The sequence below is a fragment of the Mercenaria mercenaria genome, chromosome 1 (assembly GCF_021730395.1).
Source record: "Mercenaria mercenaria strain notata chromosome 1, MADL_Memer_1, whole genome shotgun sequence".
In the NCBI taxonomy this organism is placed as follows: domain Eukaryota; kingdom Metazoa; phylum Mollusca; class Bivalvia; order Venerida; family Veneridae; genus Mercenaria; species Mercenaria mercenaria.
This window is the reverse complement of record NC_069361.1, coordinates 97,770,880-97,793,955: the sequence shown is the minus strand read 5'-3', so window position 1 is coordinate 97,793,955 and position 23,076 is coordinate 97,770,880. Positions and strand designations below refer to the sequence as shown.

General features: G+C 36.3%; 2 protein-coding genes across 2 annotated transcripts; one reads left to right on the top strand and one right to left on the bottom strand.

The window, feature by feature from the left end:
- Positions 1-326: 326 nt before the first annotated feature.
- Positions 327-4,898, bottom strand: LOC123545375 (uncharacterized). The gene is made up of 3 exons (XM_053518180.1): positions 4,054-4,898; positions 2,368-3,660; positions 327-2,025 (listed from the first exon to the last, which is right to left on the bottom strand). Exons 2-3 carry the CDS (start codon positions 2,680-2,682, stop codon positions 955-957), a joined length of 1,386 nt encoding a protein of 461 aa, XP_053374155.1. The 5' UTR covers positions 2,683-3,660; positions 4,054-4,898; the 3' UTR covers positions 327-954.
- A 9,309-nt stretch (positions 4,899-14,207) lies between these two features.
- On the top strand, positions 14,208-21,932 carry LOC123529409 (uncharacterized). The gene is made up of 2 exons (XM_045309737.2): positions 14,208-14,862; positions 16,981-21,932. Exons 1-2 carry the CDS (start codon positions 14,522-14,524, stop codon positions 18,851-18,853), a joined length of 2,214 nt encoding a protein of 737 aa, XP_045165672.2. The 5' UTR covers positions 14,208-14,521; the 3' UTR covers positions 18,854-21,932.
- Positions 21,933-23,076: the final 1,144 nt, after the last annotated feature.

Below are 23,076 nucleotides of genomic sequence, written 5' to 3'. Positions count from 1 at the left end.
ACTCTCTGTACTAAACAATGAACTCCAACGTCGGTCAGCTTGGAAAATCAAATTTTTCGTCCATAACCTGATATTTATTGCCTTCAGGTAATAAGTCTTTTACTTTACATTTATGTTATTTAAGCGGATTAAAGACACTTGTATAGGGATGATGTGACATCAGCGAAGGAAGAGTGAACTTTGAGATATTAGTAAAATTCAAAGTAAAATAATAAAGAAATTAATGACTTAATTAAAAGGGTATATATTATGTTTTCCTTGCGTCTTTATTTACATATTCAACTGGAAGTTCCAGGAAGGTCTGTAGTCGTTTCAGATAGTACTTAAAGGTCTTATTACCTGTGAAAACCTTTTCTAACGAAAGTGTGTAAGACAACATTTCAATACAAATGCATTTCAAAATTTATTTAGCAATGTACATTTTTACATCAACACAAACAATAACAATATACGTATATAATAACCATAAAAATAAGTCCAGTTTCATTTATCATCATAGCATACTGAAAATATAGTATGTTAATATGTAATAAACTTATCAAATGAATATAACTGTGTACGCATGTTAACAACTTTTCTCTTTTCTATTTAGAGCTATTGGTAGCAAAATTGAATGGCTTAATTCAGAGTTAAGGCAAATATTTGTTTTAATTTATAACTTTTTTAAGTATAATAAACACGGGAACTAACTGAGGATTATTTTACTAAAAAGGTACAACACTATGTAATTTGTCCATTTCTTTCTGGGCCTAATAAAACGGAAAATGACTAGAACACGGCAAAATTTGCATTAACATGGTAACCGTATGCCAGCCACATAAAATTCATACGTATACATATTACGTAACACGATGTGTGATTATACTATTAAATAAGGAATAACCAGCAATATACATCCTAAAACACTTAGCATATTTTATTTAATGTTAGTTCTTCCTTTCTCATTTTTGTTCATTATACGCTAACGTCACGGAGCAGTTGCAACAGTTTTTCTTTCTTTCTAAGTTTTGTTCGAACACCCAATTTGGCAAGTTTATCTTTAATTTCTATTACTGACATAGTGTCTGGAACAATTTCGTTTTGTTTCCCGTGATAAGCGTCATCTACTTGTTTCATTTCCTCGAAAAATTTCCATCTCTTAGCGTCGCGCCTTGATTTGATGCCAGAACACCAATAACTGTCATTTTGTTTTGTGTACTGTCGAGGTTTTCGTGTGACAGCTGAACTCACTTCGATTCTTTTTCGAACAAGAAGGGCGTCTGTAGTTGGATCGGATTTGCTAGATCTCATTTGGTGGACCTGTTTAATAACATCGTTTGTTTTTTCCACACCTTGGCCGGAGAATTTACTTAGACCGCCGTAACGTTTTACAAAGAAGGGGACATGGTAGGCGAGCACGTGCATATATGGTGTAACATTTGACGGGTGATACCCATGCCTTTTTAGTTGTCCGATTTGAATAAAGTTTTGTATAAACTGACACGTTGTTTCAAACAGAATTTCTGCTCCCTCACCGGAACACAGGGCACTGTATATGGCAGAGAATTCCTTCCACAGAGATACAACACGATCCCTTGTATCCTCGTGGAGGCAAAAGAAAAGTTTATCTGGAAGTTCTCTGAGTAACGTTTTCTTATCATTTCCAGAGAGTGACGTCCAATCAAGATCACCATTTTTTGCATTCCAGATTTTGAAGGTGAGACCGCACGACTGAATAGCCTTTACAAGAATATCTAGGTTATCACATGACTGTCCGGTCAGACGGCCATACTCGTCTTTTGATCTAGCGTCATCTATTAAGTTACGTAGTAATACATCTGTTATCCTCATGAGAAGGTGAAGTTCGTCGGGGACGTAGCGAATAGGTTCAATATTAAGTAGAGGCTTCCCGGTCACGCCGAAAGATTGTTTGCCACTCTTACCAGTACTTGCCAGGTCTGAAATCTCTTGAATCGTACGCAGCATCTCCAGCGTGTGGTAGTAACCTTCTGGGAATGTCATGTCCCCTCTGTTGTCCTTGGCAACCTAAAATAAAATTTAAAATTGTGAAAGTTCTGTATTCATGCCACTATAATAAGGTATTTTATACGATTTTGTTGTTTACTTTATTAAAACGCATGAAACAATGTAGCTTTTTCAATCAGCCTCCTAACTTAGGATAATATAAGATTTATTTTAAGTCGGCAAGAGCTTTTCAACCAACTGCTGGACTCCTGGAATAATCATGAAACTGGTGTGACATATGTATGAAACGCGATAACCAGCTGATGATTTAATTCTCGTTATAATCACTCGCATATAATATTTTATGTACTACAAGGATATAAAATCTAAGTAAAAAGATAGAGTTTGTCTACATTTAACTACCTTGCACCACGGGCATGCGTAGGTACCAATGCTTCCGTTGAGACCCAGGAGTAGCTGGATAAATTTCATATCACCACCAACCATAATCTCAATATTGTAACTTTCTTCTCCGACAGTAATTACTCCTGCTGAACTTAATTCATTAATTTCGTCAAACAATGGCCCAAAACATTTCTTCACATTATCGTGATTTTCGTCACAATTTACGATAGCAAGCACTTTCTGGTCTGTATGTGTTTGTGAAACTGAGTCGGTCAAAATGGTGAAAGATACAGTTACAAAATTTGAGACTTTGCTCACCCTCGCGCCATCCATCACCTGATATTTTGATTCTTATTATTTCGTTTGTAGAGAAACGCCCACTTAAGAGAGTTAATTCACGCACAAGTTCGTCTTTAAAACTCAAATATGAGCCTGGCAGCATCCCGGGTGTTCGCTTAACATCGTAACCGGAGTTAACTTCATTTCTGCATGAAACTATATGGGATTTTCGGGGCATGTCAGGGAATTTAAGGGCTATTTCATGATAGGAAGCATCGGATATCATATGTTTGTCACAGAGATTCATCATTTCCTTCACTTCCTTCTTTTCAACCGAAGTCATATTCTCAAAGCACTTTTTGCTACGGCATACACCATCAACATTTAAGACACACTGTTCACCGGTGAAAGTCTCACCCACAACCTTTTTCGGTATAACACCATATGTTTCCACAAAATCAAGTGCTTTAGACGTGTCTTCTAATAACTGTTTTTTTAATTTTTTTCTGTGACTTCTGGAACTTGCATTGTCTATTCTAATTCCGCTATTTGGAGTACCGATAGCTGTCACTGGGGACTGAGGAATAGGGGATTCATTGACACGCTCTGCTTGTTCTATCCGTGTAACACATTTCCCAGGCGTAGACTCAGTATTGAGGGAAGTTTCTTCAAGTTCATCTTCATTAATTGCGGTATTTCTTACTTTGTTATCAAACTTCATTCTATTTCTACCGCCAACTACCTTTTTCAAGTTTGCCTTAACACTTCTACTTAAGGAACACAGTCTGTTTTCTAGACGTTCCGTTTCTCTGATTTTGACATGTTTCAAAGGTGCATTGACTTCTGGAATAACTGGGAGTGGACAAGTGCGTAGGAACTTTTGAGTCAAGTTTAGTGTTACATTTCTACTCGTTGAAGAAGAACAAATTGATAGGTTCACATCATTCAATGGAGTACTTTCCATGTTGATAGCAAGGTGATATCTCGATATCGAAGAGAGTAATCTTCAACATGTATTACTTCATTTTTACTCTGGAAACAAAACAAAAGCAGGAATTTATTAACTAGAAATTACAGCTATCCATATCTTAATGCAGTGGATGTTAGCCAGTCTACACCATTTAGTTTTTAGCATATTTATATATCAAGGAAAAACACAAACAACTTCATGGCTGTATATAATAGACTCGCTGGTGTTATTATGTAGTATGGATAATGAACATGGTAAGATGGAATTAAAAGTCATTCCCACGCAGCAATATGCTTATTGCAAAAGCATGATTGTATATATCCCGGTACAACCCGTTTTCGGACACCTAACGGTATATCGCTACGGTTTCGCTACGTGGAAAATGTACAACAATTATAAATGCTGGAGTTTTGTTCAACAATCATTTATCCTAAAAAATACGCAAGTAAACAAACCTCATCCCGCAGCATGTTTTAGATATCCTTTCCAACATGGCTAACCTACTTTTCCATTAACCGGAAGTTGTACAACCCGTTTTCGGACGCCTGCTTCAAAATATACTGCGCTCCAAAGTTTACGTCACAAAAAGTCAGAAACAGTTTAAACAAATTTCGAACATTCATTTTAACTGTTAGTATCAAGAAAACTACCCAAAACGTATTTATAAAGTATTTTCAGTGTTAGTTTATGGAGTTAATTGGTGGGATCAGCACAAATGTCTCCTATTCCGATTACCCTCACTGTTACATACAATATGAAAAGTGTACCCATCCCTTACATATTATCATCATAAGGTCTGTATGATCCCCTAGTGGGCACATGATTCTGAAAAGAAACAGAGAAAAAAAACTTTACTACTACTATTTAAAATTTCATTAACCAATTGATTAAGAAAACCTCGTAAGGTACACGGGTCTATAAGTGGTATTTTTTTGTATGAAGTATACTTTTGCAAAATTTGATAGTGGAGGCGGAGCCTGTAAAATAACTTCATCTGTCGGACGACAGAGCTTTCAACATGAAAACATTGGATTTATTTCTAAAAAACACATATTTTGGACGTGATATTTTGGGAATAGTGAAAAAATTAAAAATGTAACTGTATGTAAGTTTTTATCATTTGCTTACCCTTTTAATTTCTATTTTTCTCCAAAACTACCAGCGTGACATTTGTATGGTGTTTGTAAACTAAGCATGCGTGTGGGAAACCGGAAGGGGCGTGTTTTCCAGGAAAACTAAAACATTATCGGGGCCGGCCGAATACGGGTTGTGTCCGAAAATAGGTTGTCGCGGGATATATTAATCTTAATTTACGTCACATTCATATACAATGACGCAGGTATAAAATTTCGTTATAAATAAAATTAGTAAATGACCGTTCAAATTTGAACTATTGGAGACTTTCACAAAATATTACAATTTCAATATACACATAACAAATAGTTTATTAGAAAAGTTAAGTTAGTAATTGCGACGTGTAAAAATTAAATAGACATGAATTTACATATTCGTATATTTTGTTACTTGAATTCCGCCCACCCGTTATACGCCATTATTTCACGACAGTAATGGGCAATAAAGTGATAATTATAATCTGACATAATTATACCATTTCTTCCTTTGAGGGAGGATTACGGTGCTTGTGATCAAATTAATTGAACCACGGTCAATTATCAAATTTAACAAACTTTATTCGTTGCGAGGTATAAATCTAAAATTTATTTATTCATAGTCCTACACGTGTTTGAACACCTTCTCCTGAGCTCCCGCCGCGCGCACATCGCGGAGAAGGCATGCGGCTCCACCGGAAGTCACCATAACTATATTGATGTCAGCGGGTGGAGTCGCAACTAAGGGCGGGAGCTGTGGCCGTAAGAAGGGATGCGTACCACCTCAGCTTATCATTGTCATTTTCATCGAACGAAGAACTTGGTACTCCAACTGGACTACGACAGCGGCATGACAAGACGCCCGTCTCGGCTCAAGGATCGGAGATGACGGCGCAGATAGTCTCGCCCATATGGTGTAACCGGCGGCGAGTATAAATAAACTCATCCACTACTACTGTTTGAACATTTAAAATGGCAGGTTCACTAAGACCCAGGAAATTAGTAAATTACAAATTAATGCACGAAGGCGAAGAAATAACTACTAAGGGACATTCCAAAAAGCAGACGTATGTTCTGGAGAGAAAATACTTAATCGACCGTATCATTTGGAAGAAAAGGGGAGATGAGGTGAGTTTTTTTTTTTTTTTTTTTTACATTTCTAAGCGTTCCGCATACAAAAAACTTAAAGGTAAAGAAAAGGAGTAAGGAGTAAATTTCGATGTTAAAATATTTGTGATCAGAAGACTCCTATCCGCACATTTAGATAATTCACGAAAAACGAGTATTAACACCATGATGAAATTGCGTTCATAAAAAGTAAATTCTAATAGCTCCCTTTCATACAAATTCTGATTCAAAAGGAGTTATACTTTAGTCAAAATTTCTTAATTTAATGCATAAAAAATGAAAATTAAAAGAGCAAATTCGCGCAATTTTTTATTTATCGTTACCTGTAAACTCCTGTCTGCATATGAAAGTTCTTTTTTTTACAAACACGCCAAGTCTTATCAAATACAATTTTCTTTTACTTCTGTAGAAATATTATGTTTCAACATTTGTTGTATTATGCTGTAATCGTACGCGTATAGTAATGAAATCATTCACTATGGTATTGACTAATTAACATAATGTTAAATAACATACCAAAAATATAAATGATATTGCAATTAAGGAGAAAACATCCTTACCATTTATATACTAAGATACGAAAATCTTCTTTTCGCATATGAAATTTATCATCAATACATTTTTGATAAATTATTATTATATATATTTTTAATTACATTTTCATCACTGTTAGATTAGTATAAAAAACACACTTAAGACTGATGACTAAATCATGCTTTGATGTCGGTTACATGTAAAATAAATGTGCAATATTGATGGAAAATTAAAAGTGGGGGGTGGGCAGAGGATGCATGATCAGTGGTGGGCATGACTGGGTGGAGGAGTGAGGTGGGGAAATGGTACAACTTGTGTATTGATAAATAATCATGGAAGGTTTGTAAATAATCTAAAATAAGAAATGAAAAAAAAAATAATTTTTTTTTGGCGGGTGGGGGGGGGGGGGGGGGGGGGGGGGGGGGGAGAGGTGTGTGACCAAGGCAAGTGGGTGAGCAGGTGTGGGTGCGCAACTTCACAAGTTTATAATAAATTAATAAATGTTCACAGAAAAGAATGAAAGAAATTTAATGAAATTCTGCCAAATGGTAAGTTTGTTATGTACAAATATGTGGATTTTTAGACAATTAAAGGGCAATAACTCTGGTTACAAAAGAAATCCGTACAAAATTGTGTGTGCACAACCACATTATAGTGCTCTAAATTATGTTACAGTTTCATAGTTCAAGGTCAAATATATAAAAAGTTATGATGCAGAGTTGCCATATCTATAGATCTATAGTACCCTATATAGTTAACACTAGAAACTTCTAAGGGCCATAACTCTGGTGTTACTTGGGCAATCTGTCTGAAACTTGATGGGCCCCATAACCTCATGGTGGTGAATATGTATATGAAGTTTGTTTGAAAAAAATCTAAAAAAAGGAATGAATTTTTTTTTTTTTGGGGGGGGGGGGGGGGGGGGGGGAGGAGGGGGAGGGGTGTGATCAAGGTAAGGGGGTGACCAGGTGTGGGTACACAACTTCACATGTTTACAATAAATGTTCATGGAAAAGAATGAAAGAAATTTAATGAAATTCTACCAAATGGTAAGTTTGTTATGTACAAATACTGGATGTGGATTTTTATACAATTAAAGGGCAATAACTCTTAATTTACATATAAATCCGAACGAAATTGTGTGTACACAACCACATTATGGTGATCTAAATTCTGTTTAAGTTTCATAGTTCTAGGTCAAATATATCAAAAGTTATGATGCAGAAATTGTCATATTTATAGTTAACACTAGAAACTTCTAAGGGCCATAACTCTGGTGTTACTGCGGCAATCTGACTGAAACTTGACGGGCCGCAAGAACTCATAGTGGTGAACATGGTTACGAAGTTTTAAATAAATATTCCCAACCATTTGCTAGATATGGCTCCGGACGGACGGACGGATGCACGGACGGACGGACAACGCCAAAACTATATCCCTCCGACTTTCGTCGGGGGATAACAATAAAAAAACAATGGTATATAGCTACGCCATTCCGAGGGCCATATGTTTTTATGCACAAAAATGTGTTTAGGACGAAAAATTTGATTTTCCGAGCTGACTGACGTTGGAGTTCATTGTTTAGTACAGAGTGTCCTGTTGGCGAACAGAGAGCGATCCGTTTAGTGTATGGAGTATGCATATTTGCACGGAAAAATGGTACACTTTTAGACGGTCCTCCGACGAAACCGTACTCGATGAAAATATATAAATCACATATCTGTTTAGACAATGTTAAGATTTAATTTATAAAAGATAATTTATTAAAATATTTTACGTTTGGAGCATTCTACAATTATTTGAAGTTAAAGAAAAACGCGAACTTTTTCCATATGGAACCCGCCCGCTTAGCTCAGTAGGTAGAGCGTCGGTCTACGGATCGCGGGGTCGTGAGTTCGGTCCTCGGGCTGGGCGTATGTTCTCCGTGACTATTTGATAAACGACATTGTGTCTGAAATCATTAGTTCTCCACCTCTGATTCATGTGGGGAAGTTGGCAGTTGCTTGCGGAGAACAGGTTTGTACTGGTACAGAATCCAGGAACACTGGTTAGACTAACTGCCCGCAGTTACATGACTGAAATACTGTTGAAAAACGGTGTTAAACAGAAAACAAACGAACAAATTTTCCATATGGAAAAGTACGGAAGTGCAGCTTTTATCCTAAATTACGTTCATGCGGACGAACAGATATTGTCTCTTTTGTCACAGACTTTCAGATATCATAGTATATATGCTAGAAAATGTCGAAAAACCGTTTTAAAGTAAGTGTATTTTTATAATTATATGGAATAAAAACAGTTGGATTTAGCGGTGTTCAGCCAGCAGACACTGTCATTGAAATGTGTTTCGGTGTATTGATAAATAATATTCAGAAAGAATTACATCGATCAATATGTCCGGAAATTTAATCCCAAGCGAAAGTGCGACAATGCGACAATGCGAGGTTTTACAAATTCTCGCATCTATGTATATTGGTTTTCAATTTCACGATGCGAGAATTAAGAAAGACATGCGAAAATTAAGACGATAATTGTCGCCTTTTTACCTCGCGAGGATTGTTAAATCTCGCATGTATATATGTTTTTGGACAAGGCGACAATGCGATAATTATCGCGTTGTCGCGTGATGGCGAGGCGAGAATTAAAGTGGCACGAACAGGATTCCGTAGTCTACGTTTTTCTTTTGAAAGTATTAAACTAAATATTCAATTAAATTTCGTTAAAATAAATGATACTCATTGATATTTATCGTCAGAAATTACAAATGGTGTGTCGAATACACCATACTTTTAACTATAACAGTTTTCACACCATGAGGGTCGGACAGCACGAAATTTACGTTCTTGAACGTATATATGTGAATCGTCATGTTTGAAATGTAAACAAAGGAATAAAAATAAATGTTTTCATGTTCGTGGAAAAGATCGATCTGTGACTGTCAATGTTCCAGATACGGAATATATATGAATGTATAAACAGGAGCCGTTTCATCTTATGGGACTTACAGGAAAAAGGTAAGCGATTTGTTTGGTTGGCGCATGTTTACAAATTTAATGTAAGTAGGCCGTGATCTTCAAGAAGCCGTGTAAAGTAATAACTTTGATGACACTTTGGTTTTATTTTGTAATTGTGAGTGATCGTTAAGTGATCAGAAAGATCAGACAGTGGGATTTTATATAAAAAAAGTGATACTTTATTTAGACTAGACAGTGAACCGTACTATACGATAAGGAATTCTAATGTAAAATACTCCTTTTATTTCGTTCTCTGAAGAAAATATGGCAAATATATTTTTGTAAAAGAGCGGTGCACGTGTGATTCGTGTAACACAAGTTAACGACGTTTTCTTAGAAAACTAACGCTCAGCTCATTTACACTGACATATCCTTGATTGAAGAATATATATATTTATAGATACGAGAGACTTACGGTACCAAATACTTACACCGAAATTCCTATGCATTTTCTTCTAGTGCACTCTTGGGACATGCTTTTGAGTGCAATTGGTACTTTATAATTTACATTATTTTTTTATTATTATTAGTTTCTTTTTGATCCCCATGCATTTCTCGTGTTGTTACGACAATCTCAGTTTTACATTTGAATTTTGCATTGTCAAAATAGCATAGGCCTTATGTGGCAAATAGCAAATTTTGTATAATAATGGAAAGATAATTCACAAACACATACATAAATTGCGATTTATGACAGAGAAAACGCAAAAAAGGGGGACAAGAAATGAACTGTGGATAAAGATGATAGATAAAGTATATTAATAATATAAGATGGTCTTCTGGGACAGTATAAAAATATTATTAAACAAAAACACATTGAAATAACTTAATGAAATAAAAAGTGAAAGAACAAACACAAATGTAACGTAAATGTTTGCGGAAACATGGTCATGTCTTGATATTTAGGTGATTTTGGCGTTTACGGCGCACCGACACAGTACAGGTTATATAGTGTCGTAAACAAAACTAAACAGTCATTTAATGAAATAGAGGATATGAAATGAAAAGTTTTAAACCTGCTAGAATCAATCGGTGTGAAGTGAGCAGTTAGCAGTTGCAGCAGTTCAGCAGTTAACTGCTAGAACTGCTGGCAGTTACAGCAGTTAACTGCTACAACTGCTGGCAGTTGCAGCAGTTTACAGCAGTTTACAGCTACTTGTATTATAGTCCATCAAAGGGAAATTAATCAGAAAGAATTCCTCGGAATTGCCTTCCCTTATAATTGTAACCGTTCCATCTGCTCAGACTTAAAACAGTGCCAACTTAAGCTGATCTTGTAGGATGCACTTAACTAGCAACCCTCAAGTTCACTCAAGTTTCACTAAGCATGCAACTTTCCAGCCATGCTATAGCTCCAAAGAGTAGATATTTCAGCGGGGTGGTTACTACCCTAGGTTCGTACACTGGGTATATCAAGTTTACTCTAAAGTTACACCAAGTAAAAACCAAGCTGAATAGCAGTTTTCAAATATATTTACAAAACCCTTAACAACAGCGAACAGCTAAGTTAATGCATCATAAAATAAAATGTGACAAGTAAAATCACGAATACTAGGTACAGTTTATAGATGAGGCTTTGCTAAGAAATTGCGGGTTGTGACGGAAGAGGGCCGTCCGTAACCCATAATGTACCATATACTATATAAGGGTTATGACAGAATTGGGCTGCCTGTACTCTTTTAGCCTTTAGCCTGCTGCCGGCTAGTGATTCTGCCTTTGCGACCAGTGCAGACCAAGATCAGCCTGCACATCCGTGCAGGCTGACCATGGTCTGCACTGTTTGCTATTCAGTCAGTAAATTTTCATTAACGCCCCTTCTAATAGTAAAATGGTATTGCCCAAACTGAATGATGGAACAGTCCTTTTTAGAAATTCAGCAGGGTAAAGGTTAGATGTAGAAATTTATGTGATCAACTGGGTTATGACAAAAAATGGCTGCCCGTAACCCACGGATTTGTGACAAACAAATATGCTAGACGTAGTGTCAGAGTTGCTGACCTGGTTGCTTTGATTTCATTAGTATTTATGTAAACTTTCAGTAACAGTTAAACTGGTATGAAATTAGCATATTAACATATTGATAAGTAATAAATATTTTACTCATATCATAATCAGAATTCTTTTACATTTTAAAGAGAAATAAAATTGCTCTTAGAATAATTATTAATATGTAATTCTAACAAACTGTATATATGCTATGAAACAAATGTAATTAAATTTTCAGAATAAAAGGGAATTAATTCATGTGGTATTACAGAATTAAGTAAGAGTTACTAAACTAAAGATATATAATTATCTTTCACTAAAACGAAAGTAGGGAATTCCAAATTTCAAAGTGGAAACTGAAAAGATTTTGATAGTTTCGCATGTGTCCCGGGGGCACTAAATTTATATATAACACGTATATGCATTTTACATGCATTAATATTCAAGTAGTTATTTATCATTATAATTGAACAAAGGAGAGGTAAAAAGAATAAACATAATGTATGACAAGAAACGAAATGAGTGGGGGTGCTTCAAAGTCTGGGCAGAACGTAAAATGGCGAGTTTTGGTGTCGGGGTCCAGTCCCGCAACAGTAGAAGAAACTGGGGTGCCACCGGGTGGTCGTTGTAGAGAGGGTGGACGCCCGACACGCCCGGGTGGTGGCCATCCTGGTTAAGGTCTGGTTTCCGAGCAAGGGTGGACTTTGGTGTTTGGCCGGGAACGCTCGAAAACGCCATTTCGCCTCCAGCAGTTGATTGTCTGGCCGTAACCGTAGAAGAAACTGGGGTGCCACCGGGTGGGCGTTGTAGAGGGGGTCCGTGCATGCGGACCCGGCATAGCGGCCATCCCGGTTAAGGTCTGGTTTTTTCGTGAGCGTGCGTCAAAGTCTGGGCAGAACGTAAAATGGCGAGTTTCGGTGTCGGGGTCCAGTCCCGCAACAGTAGAAGAAACTGGGGTGCCACCGGGTGGTCGTTGTAGAGAGGGTGGACGCCCGACACGCCCGGGTGGTGGCCATCCTGGTTAAGGTCTGGTTTCCGAGCAAGGGTGGACTTTGGTGTTTGGCCGGGAACGCTCTCCCCTTTTTTGTCAAGGACAGGTTTTCAGTATAGAAAGCTATACCGGTATCTCGTTCTCTCTAAATAGCATTCGCCTAGTAGGTTCATATAATCCTCCCCCCCCCCCCACCCGCGCTTTTCATCACCAAAGTATAATTTACGTTAGATTTTGTAGTAGTAATTATTTCCTACTGCGTTTCACATTGTCTCCCGTTTTATGTATTTCTTTCACCCTAATTGTGATAAAGATTCACACTTATTCTGTCAACTTCCTTGAAAAAAAGTAAGATTAAGGTGTTGTCGCGACCCTATAAGAGCTTGAACCTACAACCCCAGGATCGAAAGGCAAACACCTTGACATTGACCCCGTTTAAAGATTTTTTAATCAATCACTAGCCAAAATTAACTCCATGTGATCTCCAGTCGGGACTATCTTTTAATGCCGGGCAAAAGACAAAACCACATTGGAACTGCAGCCAGTGAAATTGGAACCCTGACACATTAGTTCTGCGCACACGATACTAGGGGAAAAAAGACAACATTGTTCCGACAAGATATTATACGTACTATAACAATGTAATATCATAACAGTTACATTAATGTAACTACAATTTAAACATACTGAGGTCTTTTTCTTTATAAAGGTATTAGACACAATAATTCTATTAATTCAGTACCAAAGACATGATGTTAGCGTTGTATGCTGAATTGACAGAAATGGTTGATGTCGCAACAATTTAAATCTAACATTTTTTCAACATGAACCAACATGTTTCTGAAAAAAATTACATTTAACAGGTACGAATAAAGAGTGCTGCTATATATACATTTAATCTTCTAATTCCTATGAAAGGCTTGTTACACTTAAAAGCTAATTTACGCACAGTGTATGGATTACTAGGTACGCAGGATAGAACTGACTCTACGCACTACTACGTTTTTTCAGCGTTGTTAGCACAAATACACGTTGCACGGTGACGTGTCCACCTACAATATTTGGTGCCTTAAATGAGACGTGAACTAGTGCTTCCCCATTCTTCCATCTACGTTTTTACATTAAAAAAAAACATATTACAATCGATCGAAATAATAATCAGCGGAACCATGTTTTAATTATCCAAACAATACTAGTCAGTTACACGCTGCGTGGATAATTCACTCGGACAAGACTCGTGGAATTCTTTCGCAGGTGTAGGCCCTATACTCTGCGTATTGTTTATATAATTTTTATGTTAAAATATGTTTATGCTAGATATTATTTCAAAAATAAACGTTGCTACATATGGTTCGCCCTCAAAATTGGGAATACAGTAGTAACATGGATTCTGTTAATTTAATGTTTGTTGTTACAACAGTAATAGAATAAAGAACGTTGTTACTGTAACTGCTATTAAAACCTAAAAGCAGCAAAACTGCAAGTACTACTCCAGTGCAAACTTCCGGTGATCCGTAGGTTTATGCTACTTCAAACTGTATACATTGTATAGATGTTACATTCTTACTAAAAGCTTTGTTATTTTTCAGCTTTGTAATTATTGACATTTCATACATTCGCAATGTTTAACTGCTGTAACTGCTGGCAGTTGTAGCAGTTAACTGCTGTAACTGCTGGCAGTTGTAACAGTTAACTGCTGTAACTGCTGCAACTGCTAACTGCCAACTTCCTGCTGGTCTAGAATCACAGAGATACAGCAAAACAAAACGCTCATGTTTTATAAGTCGCCTCTTGTATGCAAAGGTAACACAGTGCTTCCAATCAAATTGTTCCAGAACCATATGGGACACAATATCCAACGAATGTCAATTCGATTAATATACGTGTTATATATCAATTCCTAAATATAATAGATTTCCAGCGATCTGCTTAAAGCAACAACCATGTAATATGTTTGCTTTAAGGTATTCAGATGATAAGTTCATGCACTAGTTATTGATTATCCTACCAATAAGGAAGTTAAAATACGGTTGGGTTAATGTTTAAGATTTATAGTGTAGATATATGAACGTAGCGGATTAAGTTGCTATTGTAAACAAATTTTGTTTTTGACTGATAAAGATAGGGTTGTCATGTAGGGTAGTTAAACTGGGTTAACAAAATGGCGACTGGAGGAGTGAAAGAGACAGACAGACTTTCCGATGAAACTTTTGATTTACTGTGCTCGGTGTGTAAAAAGAAAAACAAAAATACAGAAGCTGCCAAGTTCTGTGTGGATTGTCAAGATTATTATTGTTCAACTTGTGTGAAGTTTCATGATGACGTTCCTGCTTTATCCAGACACAAGATTCTCGATAGGGGACAGTTCCAACCAGGGCCTGGCCAGGTGCTACAAATAGTTCCTACTGAACGCTGTGACAAGCACAGTCATAAACATGTAGACATGTATTGTCAGAACCATGACGATGTTGGCTGTTCTACGTGTATGGCGGTTGATCATAAGTAAGAGTTTTATATTTCTATCAGTAGAAGCTATTACTGTAACTGTTTTCAATGACAAATGCCAGCATTGAGAACTACCTGATATCTATCTATCTTCTATCTTCGTACACTGCCTAAAAACATTTAGGGTCGGGCTAAAAATTTTGGGTAGGTCGGGATACCGGAAACAAACTTTTTTACGCCTTAGCAGATGCGCAGTCAGTGCAAGAGAAAGATTTTTACAAAAGTATTGACAGTGAGATGTCAAAGTGATAAAGTGAAAAGAAATACTTCACTGAATTCATCCAATGGATAGTGTGACATAAATTATGTTCCGAATAGAAAGTTCAACATTTCATCGGCAAGTCAGTGTGTGTGTGTGTGTTCGGGTTTACCGTCTTTTTCAACAATTTTTCAGTCATATAAACGACGATGTCTACTTGTAGCAGTGAGCACAATGCCCAACTTTAGGCCTATAGTGCTGCTTCACTGGAATATCACGCCATAGACACGTGGCATGATACCCAACCCAGTCACATTATACTGACACCGGGCTGACCAGTCCTAGCACTATCCTCTTAATGCTGAGCGCCAAGCGAGGAAGTTACTAGTACCATTTTTAACGTCTTTGGTATGACAGTCTTTGGTATGACGCGGCCGGGGATCGAACCCGCGACCTCGAGCGAGAGGTCGCGGGTTCGATCCCCGGCCGCGTCATACCAAAGACGTTAAAAATGGTACTAGTAACTTCCTCGCTTGGCGCTCAGCATTCAGAGGCTTACAAAAGTAGAATCTGTATATTATACAACAAGCGTAGATGTTTAATTGGCATACTTCTTTGCTGTCTCATTAGTTATTGTGTATCCAGTAAAGGGTAAAACCTAAATTGAAAATTTTCATATTACAAAGAGTTGATATTATATTAAAGAGCCTATCTTAACAGACCTTAACAGTCTGCCTTTTTAAGGTGGTTAAGCAGATTTTGATCAAGTAATGGGCTTGGTCGAAAGTTTAACAATGATCATTTACACTTGTTTGTGTTCACTTACTGTTTAATGCATATTAATTTTAAAATGTTACATTCTAGTCCTAGTTGCCAAACCAAGATAGAGTTATTTTAGCATATGTATAAATTTAATAAACATACTTTGCCGACGAAGTCATATGAATATAATAGCTCTTGTATTATATTTGTCAAATATTTACATAGACAAACACATATTTTGCCGAAATTCAATAGAATTGTAAGTTTGTAGAAATATAATTACCCCCCATTACCTATCTTGGTTGTGCAACCAGGACAGATTGAAAATATATGTACATGTATATGAATTCCAAAGCTACGCGCTGTTTTAAAACTTGCATTTTGATTTAAATTGTTGAATTCAAATTGTTGTTCAAAAGCAAAAATAATTTAGAAATTAAATTGAAATCAAAAGCAGAAAGGGTAGTAATTACAAAATTTCATCGAAAATAATAAAACGCAGTCACATTTCTAATAGTGGTCTAACTTTATGAAATGGGTCTTTTTGTTCCTTAAATAAATCTATAACAGAATATTCAATAATGAAAAATGTCATAAAAGTGTTGTTCAAATGTGACTTACCACCTTTAATTAGAATTATTGTATGCATGGTCTATATTGGTGCTGTTCCAATACATGTCTTGTAAAAATACGACTGTGATTTACGCATCTTAAAATATGAATAATCTTCCGTAACATAAGATTAACGCACCAAAGAATATATAAACATAGACTTTTGGGGCACAAAGTCTTGTTGGAGATATCATAACGTCTTGTAGAACATACCTCGGTTTACTTTTAAAATTAATAGGTTGTTGTTCACTTGCATAGGGTATAAAAAGTGTTTTGTCAGAAAGCTTGACATTCGGTGAGAAAGATAAAGACCCTTTCTTTTATTTGTTTTACACGTAATTACCGCTTATAAACAGACAGTCCACAGAACTACAGCGAGACTAGTTTACTTAAAGTCCTAACCAAATTATCGTATTCCTTAGCTGTTTTGTAGTAAAGTATATTTCTTTTGCATGTTCGAAATTGTTCAGTATGGGAGTACGGTTACTTGCGTTTCTTTAGTCATAGGTTTGAAAATTGTAATATTTTTTTTATGCTTTCAGACATTGTCGAGATACTTTCTATATACCAGACTTTCTGCAAAACAACAAAGGCACATCAGCATCTAAGGTTATAAATCAGAAACTAGAAACCACAGAGAAACTGTTGAAAGACCAACATGAAATTTTCAAACAAGAGAAAAAACGCCTATTGAAAAGTAAAGACGTCTGTCTGGAGGAGATAAAAGAATATAGAAAAGATATCAACCAAAGGCTTGATGTGCTGGAGCAGAACTCTGTAAAAGCTGTAGAAGCAAAATACAAACCAAAGCTGGACAAACTAGATGAACAAATGGCCAACAATCAGAAAACAAAGGTGAAAATATCATCAGCTAAAGATAACTTATTAAATGCGGGTAATAATGAATCACAGATGTTTGTCAGCACAAAGAAAGGCAAAAATGTTGCCGATAATGCAATCAAATTCATTGCTGAAATAAAAGAGGAAATAAAGGGAGAGGATATAAAATTTATAACAGAACCAAATCTAATGTCTATGTTAAGAGAACTAGATCTTTTAGGACATTTAGAGGAGATCGATACCTGGACACAGTCTAAAAATGAATGTAATAATGATAGTAAAACACATCAAAGTACACAAAGTAACAGTAAGAAACAAGCTTCCAGAGCTACACAAAACGTAGTAGAGAGTTATATCGAGACACAGTCTACAGATGAACATAGTAATAACAGTAAAACACATCAAAGAAGCAGTAAGAAGCAAGCTGCTAGTGCTACACAAAAAGCAGAAGAGAGCACTACCAGGCTGAAGTCTTATGATGGATATGATAATGATAGTCAAAAGTATCAAAGTACACAAAGCAGTATAATGCAAGCTGTTAGTGCTACACAAAAAGCAGAAGAGAGTGCTACCAGGCTGAAGTCTTATGACGGATATAATAATGAAAGTCAAAAGTATCAAAGTACTCAAAGTAGCAGTAAGAAGCAAGCTGCCAGTACTACACAAAAAGCAGAAGAGAGTGCTACCAGGCTGAAGTCTTATGACGGATATAATAATGATAGTCAAAAGTATCAAAGTACTCAAAGTAAAATGCAAGCTGTTTGTGCTACGCAAACAGTTTCCAATGCTTTAATGAATGTCAAAAACAAGAAGCAATATAACATAAGAATACCGTCAGACAAAAAGGAGTGTAATATTTTCAGTGTCTGTGACCTTGATGATGGAACAATAATGCTAGCTGACTATGGCAACAGTAAACTGAAACATGTGGACAGTTCAACATACACTGTCACTGACTACTGTGATGTATCTGGTAATCTATACAAAGTATGTAAGATCAGTAACCAGGAAGTTGCTGTCAGCTGTGGTGGTAGCTTTTACATTCAGTTTGTTTCACTTGGAAGTAAAATGGTACCAACCAAACGGATAAAAACTGACCATTGGTGTTATGGTCTAGCTTATGCTGCTGGACATTTGTATATTTCAGACGGTCCATCAGTAAACATATATACTGTATCAGGCAGCGTGCTGCAGCAGTTCAACACGGACGAGTCTGGACAGAGACTGTTCTCCGCCACCTACAGTCTAGCTGTCAGTAACGATGGTTCCAAGATTTATGTTGCTGACAGGTACTCTGGACTGATCTCACTGGACAGAAATGGAAAGCTTCTTGGAAAATATAATGGACCAGAGTTGAAACATGCAAGGGATGTTTGTATAACTAATAATGGAAGTGTGCTTGTGTGTGGGTCTGGATCTAAGAATGTTTTACAGTTTACACCAGACTGTAAGAAGATAGGGGAAGTATTGAAATGTGATGCTGATTGCAGGGCTGTCTGCTATGATCCTAAACAGAGCAAACTTATTGTTGGTTGTTTTAAAAAGGACATTATTGATGTGTATGATGTTGTTTAGCTAGAGTTAAACACCTCAAACAAAATGATCCACTTGTCTACTTCAGACATTAATCAGCAAATTTCATTTTTACCAGTAAAGACAGGAACTGTTCTCCGATACCTAAGATTTACTACAAAAAATTTGAACTTTGTCGTTTTAGATTCATGAATACAGGGTCCCTGTCTATAAGGGCCATGCCGACCTAAACAAATACATACAGAAATGGAAAAGTTCTTGGAAACTTTTATGGACTAAAGTTAAAACATGCAGGAACTGTTCTCCGCTACCTACAGTCTATCTGTCAGTAACAACAGAGCAAACTTATTGTTGGCTGTTGACTGAATTCAGGACTACACTGATGTGTACAAGTTTGTTTAACTAGAGACTAACATATCAAACACAATATAAATTTTAATAAAATCAGCCTATTTCATATTACAGAATAGTCTAACTTCATTTTTTTTCAAAAAATGTTTCAGCAAATGAGAAATATTATAAAAACTCAATGCATGTTAATGCTAAGTTTGCTCCTATATCAGAATATTTTTGAGTTTCAGTTTTACAGAAGTTAGGGATGTGCTGTAAAAATGACTGTATTTTCATGCTATTACATACAATATATAACATGAACATTTTTATACCAATTCAGACAATATGACAACAAAGACTGTCATGAGACAGCCAGTCTGACTAACTCGATGCTGGATAGTACAATAGAGTATATAATATTTAAGGGGGAAAAAAGAGAAATTATTTTAGAGTTTTTCATAACAGACACAGCTTTTATCAATAATCATAAGCAACATTCAGACATTAATAAGAACTTGATTGTAATAATTACATATTTTCTGTAATGTGTAGTAGGCCTATGCAATTTCAGTTAAGTTGCATATAAAAAGCTGATTTAGTTCAAGGTAAACAAGAGCTGTCCGTAAGACAGCTAAGCTCGACTATTCAAAATATTGTCCCAGAAGCAGGAAAATATTACCCAAAATGTTAAATACCAAAAGAGTATTAAGTTCAAAAGGGGACATAATTTGACCAAAATGTATATCAGAGTTATGGGACTTGATGCTATCAACTAGTTTTATAACCCCGAACGCACATGTGAAGTTTCAATTCACTATCTGCATTAGTTTTGGAGATAGTAACTTGCATGTAAAACTTTAACTTGCATGTAAAACTTTAACCAGAATTTTTTAAGTCCAAAAGGGGGCATAATTTGCCAAAAATACATGTCAGAGTTGACCCAGTGAGGTTGGTAACTGATCTAGAAAATGAAAAAATAAGTTTCAAATCTATATGCCTTTAAGTAATAGCTGTATGTACTTGCACGCAAAACTTTAACCAGGATTTTCTAAGTCCAAAGGGGGTATAATTTGGCTCAAATGAAGGTCACAGTTATGGGACTTGATGCTTTCAACTAGTTTTATAACCCCAAAGACACAAGTGAAGTTTCAATTCAATATCTGCATTAGCTTTGGAGATAGTAACTTGCATGTAAAACTGTAACCAGGATTTTCTAAGTCCAAAATGGGGCATAATATGCCCAAAATACATGTCCGAATTATCGGACTTGACCCAGTGAAGTTGGTAATTGATCTAGAAAAAGAAAAATTAAGTTTCAAATCTATATGCCTTTTGGTAATAGCTGTATGTACTTGCACGCAAAACTTTAACCAGGATTTTTTAATACAAAGGGGCCATAATTTGGCCTTAAATGCAGGTCGGAGTTATGGGACTTGATGCTATCAACTAGTTTTATAACCCTGAAGACAGATATTAAGTTTAAATTCAATATCTGCATTAGTTTTGGAGATAGTAACTTGCATGTAAAACTTTAACCAGAATTTTCTTAGTCCAAAAGGGGGCATAATTTGCCCAAAATACATGTCAGAGTTATGGAACTTGACCCAGTGAGGTTGGTTATTGATCTAGAAAAAGAAATAATAAGTTTCAAAGCTATATGCCTTTTGGTAATAGCTGTATGTATTTGCAAGCAAAACTTTAACCAGAATTTTCTAAGTCCAAAAGGGGGCATAATTTAGCCAAAATGAAGGTCAGAGTTATGGGACTTGGTGCTATCAACTAGTTTTGTAACCCTGAAGACACAATCATGTGAAGTTTCAATTCAATATCTGCACTAGTTTTGGAGATAGTAACATGCATGTAAAACTTTAACCAGAATTTTCTAAGTCCAAAAGGGGGCATAATCTGCTCAAAATACATGTCAGAGTTATGGAACTTGACCCAGTGAGGTTGGTAATTGATGTAGAAAAAGAAAAAATAAGTTTCAAAGCTATATGCCTTTAAATGATAGCTGTATGTATGTACTGCCGATGCCAGGGCGAGTAAAATAATTATAAAAATGCAAAATTAAGAAAATATTGATGACAGTGTTACAAAAATTCTTAAATAAATGACGGTTTTGATATTAAACAAAATTTTAACCAGAAGTAAATGCACAGAGTAATTTCAGTACAAGTGGAAGTACACACAATTTTAGTAGTTGTAAATTGGGCAGAAATCATGGAGTATTGCAGTCTGTAACATATGGTGAGAATGATGTTAATGAACAGGTATTCTACTTTTTTTAGTTTTATTTGTTGGGTGGAGGAGAAAGGGGCTATTTTCATATCACTTCTTTACTGACAGTTCCAAGGCATTGCCCCTATTTTCAACTTGCATTTTATCTGTTTCGTTTTTTATGTTACGTATATTGTCTTGTAGTTAGGTGGGTGTTTCTTCCATTCATCCCCTCTCCCGTATTTAATGCCTTCTCCTGTTTACTAACCCTTTCCCAGCTCCCCTTTTTACCCTATCCCCAGGTATTTGTTGATGGATATTTGAAACAACCAGTCTTTAATATTTCTACTTGTGGTTGGCCTATGTTGCAGCATGTGGCTCTAGGTATATTTGCTATACAGTCTCCCATATTCCTTTAGTAAAGGTTTTCATAAATATTTTTATGAATATGTATTTAAATATATTGTGTCATAAAACTTCAGATTTTAATCCATATTGTATTGTATTTGTATTTGTATTTGTATTTGTATGTAGCTTAACAATTGTGGTGACTGTAAAAGGTCTCTCTATTCTTGGACTTGGTGTGATTATTTTTTCTGGTCTTTTAGCATCTTAGAGTTCATTCAACTTAAGCCAGTGCTAGCGGGTGTGAGGGTTGTTTATCATTTTACTGGTCAGAGACTACCAATTTAAACAAGAGCTTGTAGAACACGAAATGTCCCCCTTGATGCATTTAGTAATTGCATAAGGAACAGAAATTGTTTGGTCACTGTACACAAAAGTTATATTTTTCTGGGTCAATATGAACTTGACCTTTGCCCTATTGACCTCAAAATTGATAGGGTCATCTGCTGGTCATGATCAACCTCCCTAAAAAGTTTAATGATACTAGGTCCAAGCGTTCTCAAGTTATCGTCAGGAAACGGTTTAACTGTTTAAGGTCAATGTAACCTTGACCTTTGGCATACTGACTTTAAAAATAAATAGGAGTCATCTACTGGTCATGACCAACCTCCCTATCAACTTTCATGATCCTAGGCTCAAGCGTTCTCAAGTTATCATCTGGAAACCGTTTAACTTTCCCGGGTCACTATGACCTTGACCTTTGACCTCAAAATAAATAGGGATCATTTGGTGATCATGATGAACCTCCCTAATATGTTTCGTGATCCTAAGACCAAGCCTTCTCAAGTTATTTGTCAGAACACGGTTTAACTGTTCCAGGTCACTGTGACCTTGACCTTTGACCTGCTGATCTCAAAATCAAAAGGGGTCATCCGCTGGTTATGACTAACCTCTCTATTAACTTTCATAATCCTAGGCCCAAGCATTCTTGAGTTATCATAAGGAAACTCTTTAACTGTTCCGGGTCCTTGTGACCTTGACCTATGACCTACTGACCTCAAAATCAAGAGGGGTCATCTGCTGATCATGACCGACCTTCCTATCAATTTTCATGATCCTAGGACCAAGCGTTCTTGAGTTATTGTCCCGAAACCGTTCAACTGTTCCCGGTCACTGTGACCCTGACCTTTGACCTACTGACCTAAAAATCATTAGGGGTCATCTGCTGGTTATGACCAACCTCCCTATCAACTTTCATTATCAAAGGCCCAACGTTCTTGAGTTATCATCCAGAAACAGACTGGTCTACATAAAGTCTGACTGACATCTGCAAAACAATATACCGTCCTTCTTCGAAGGGGGCATAAAAA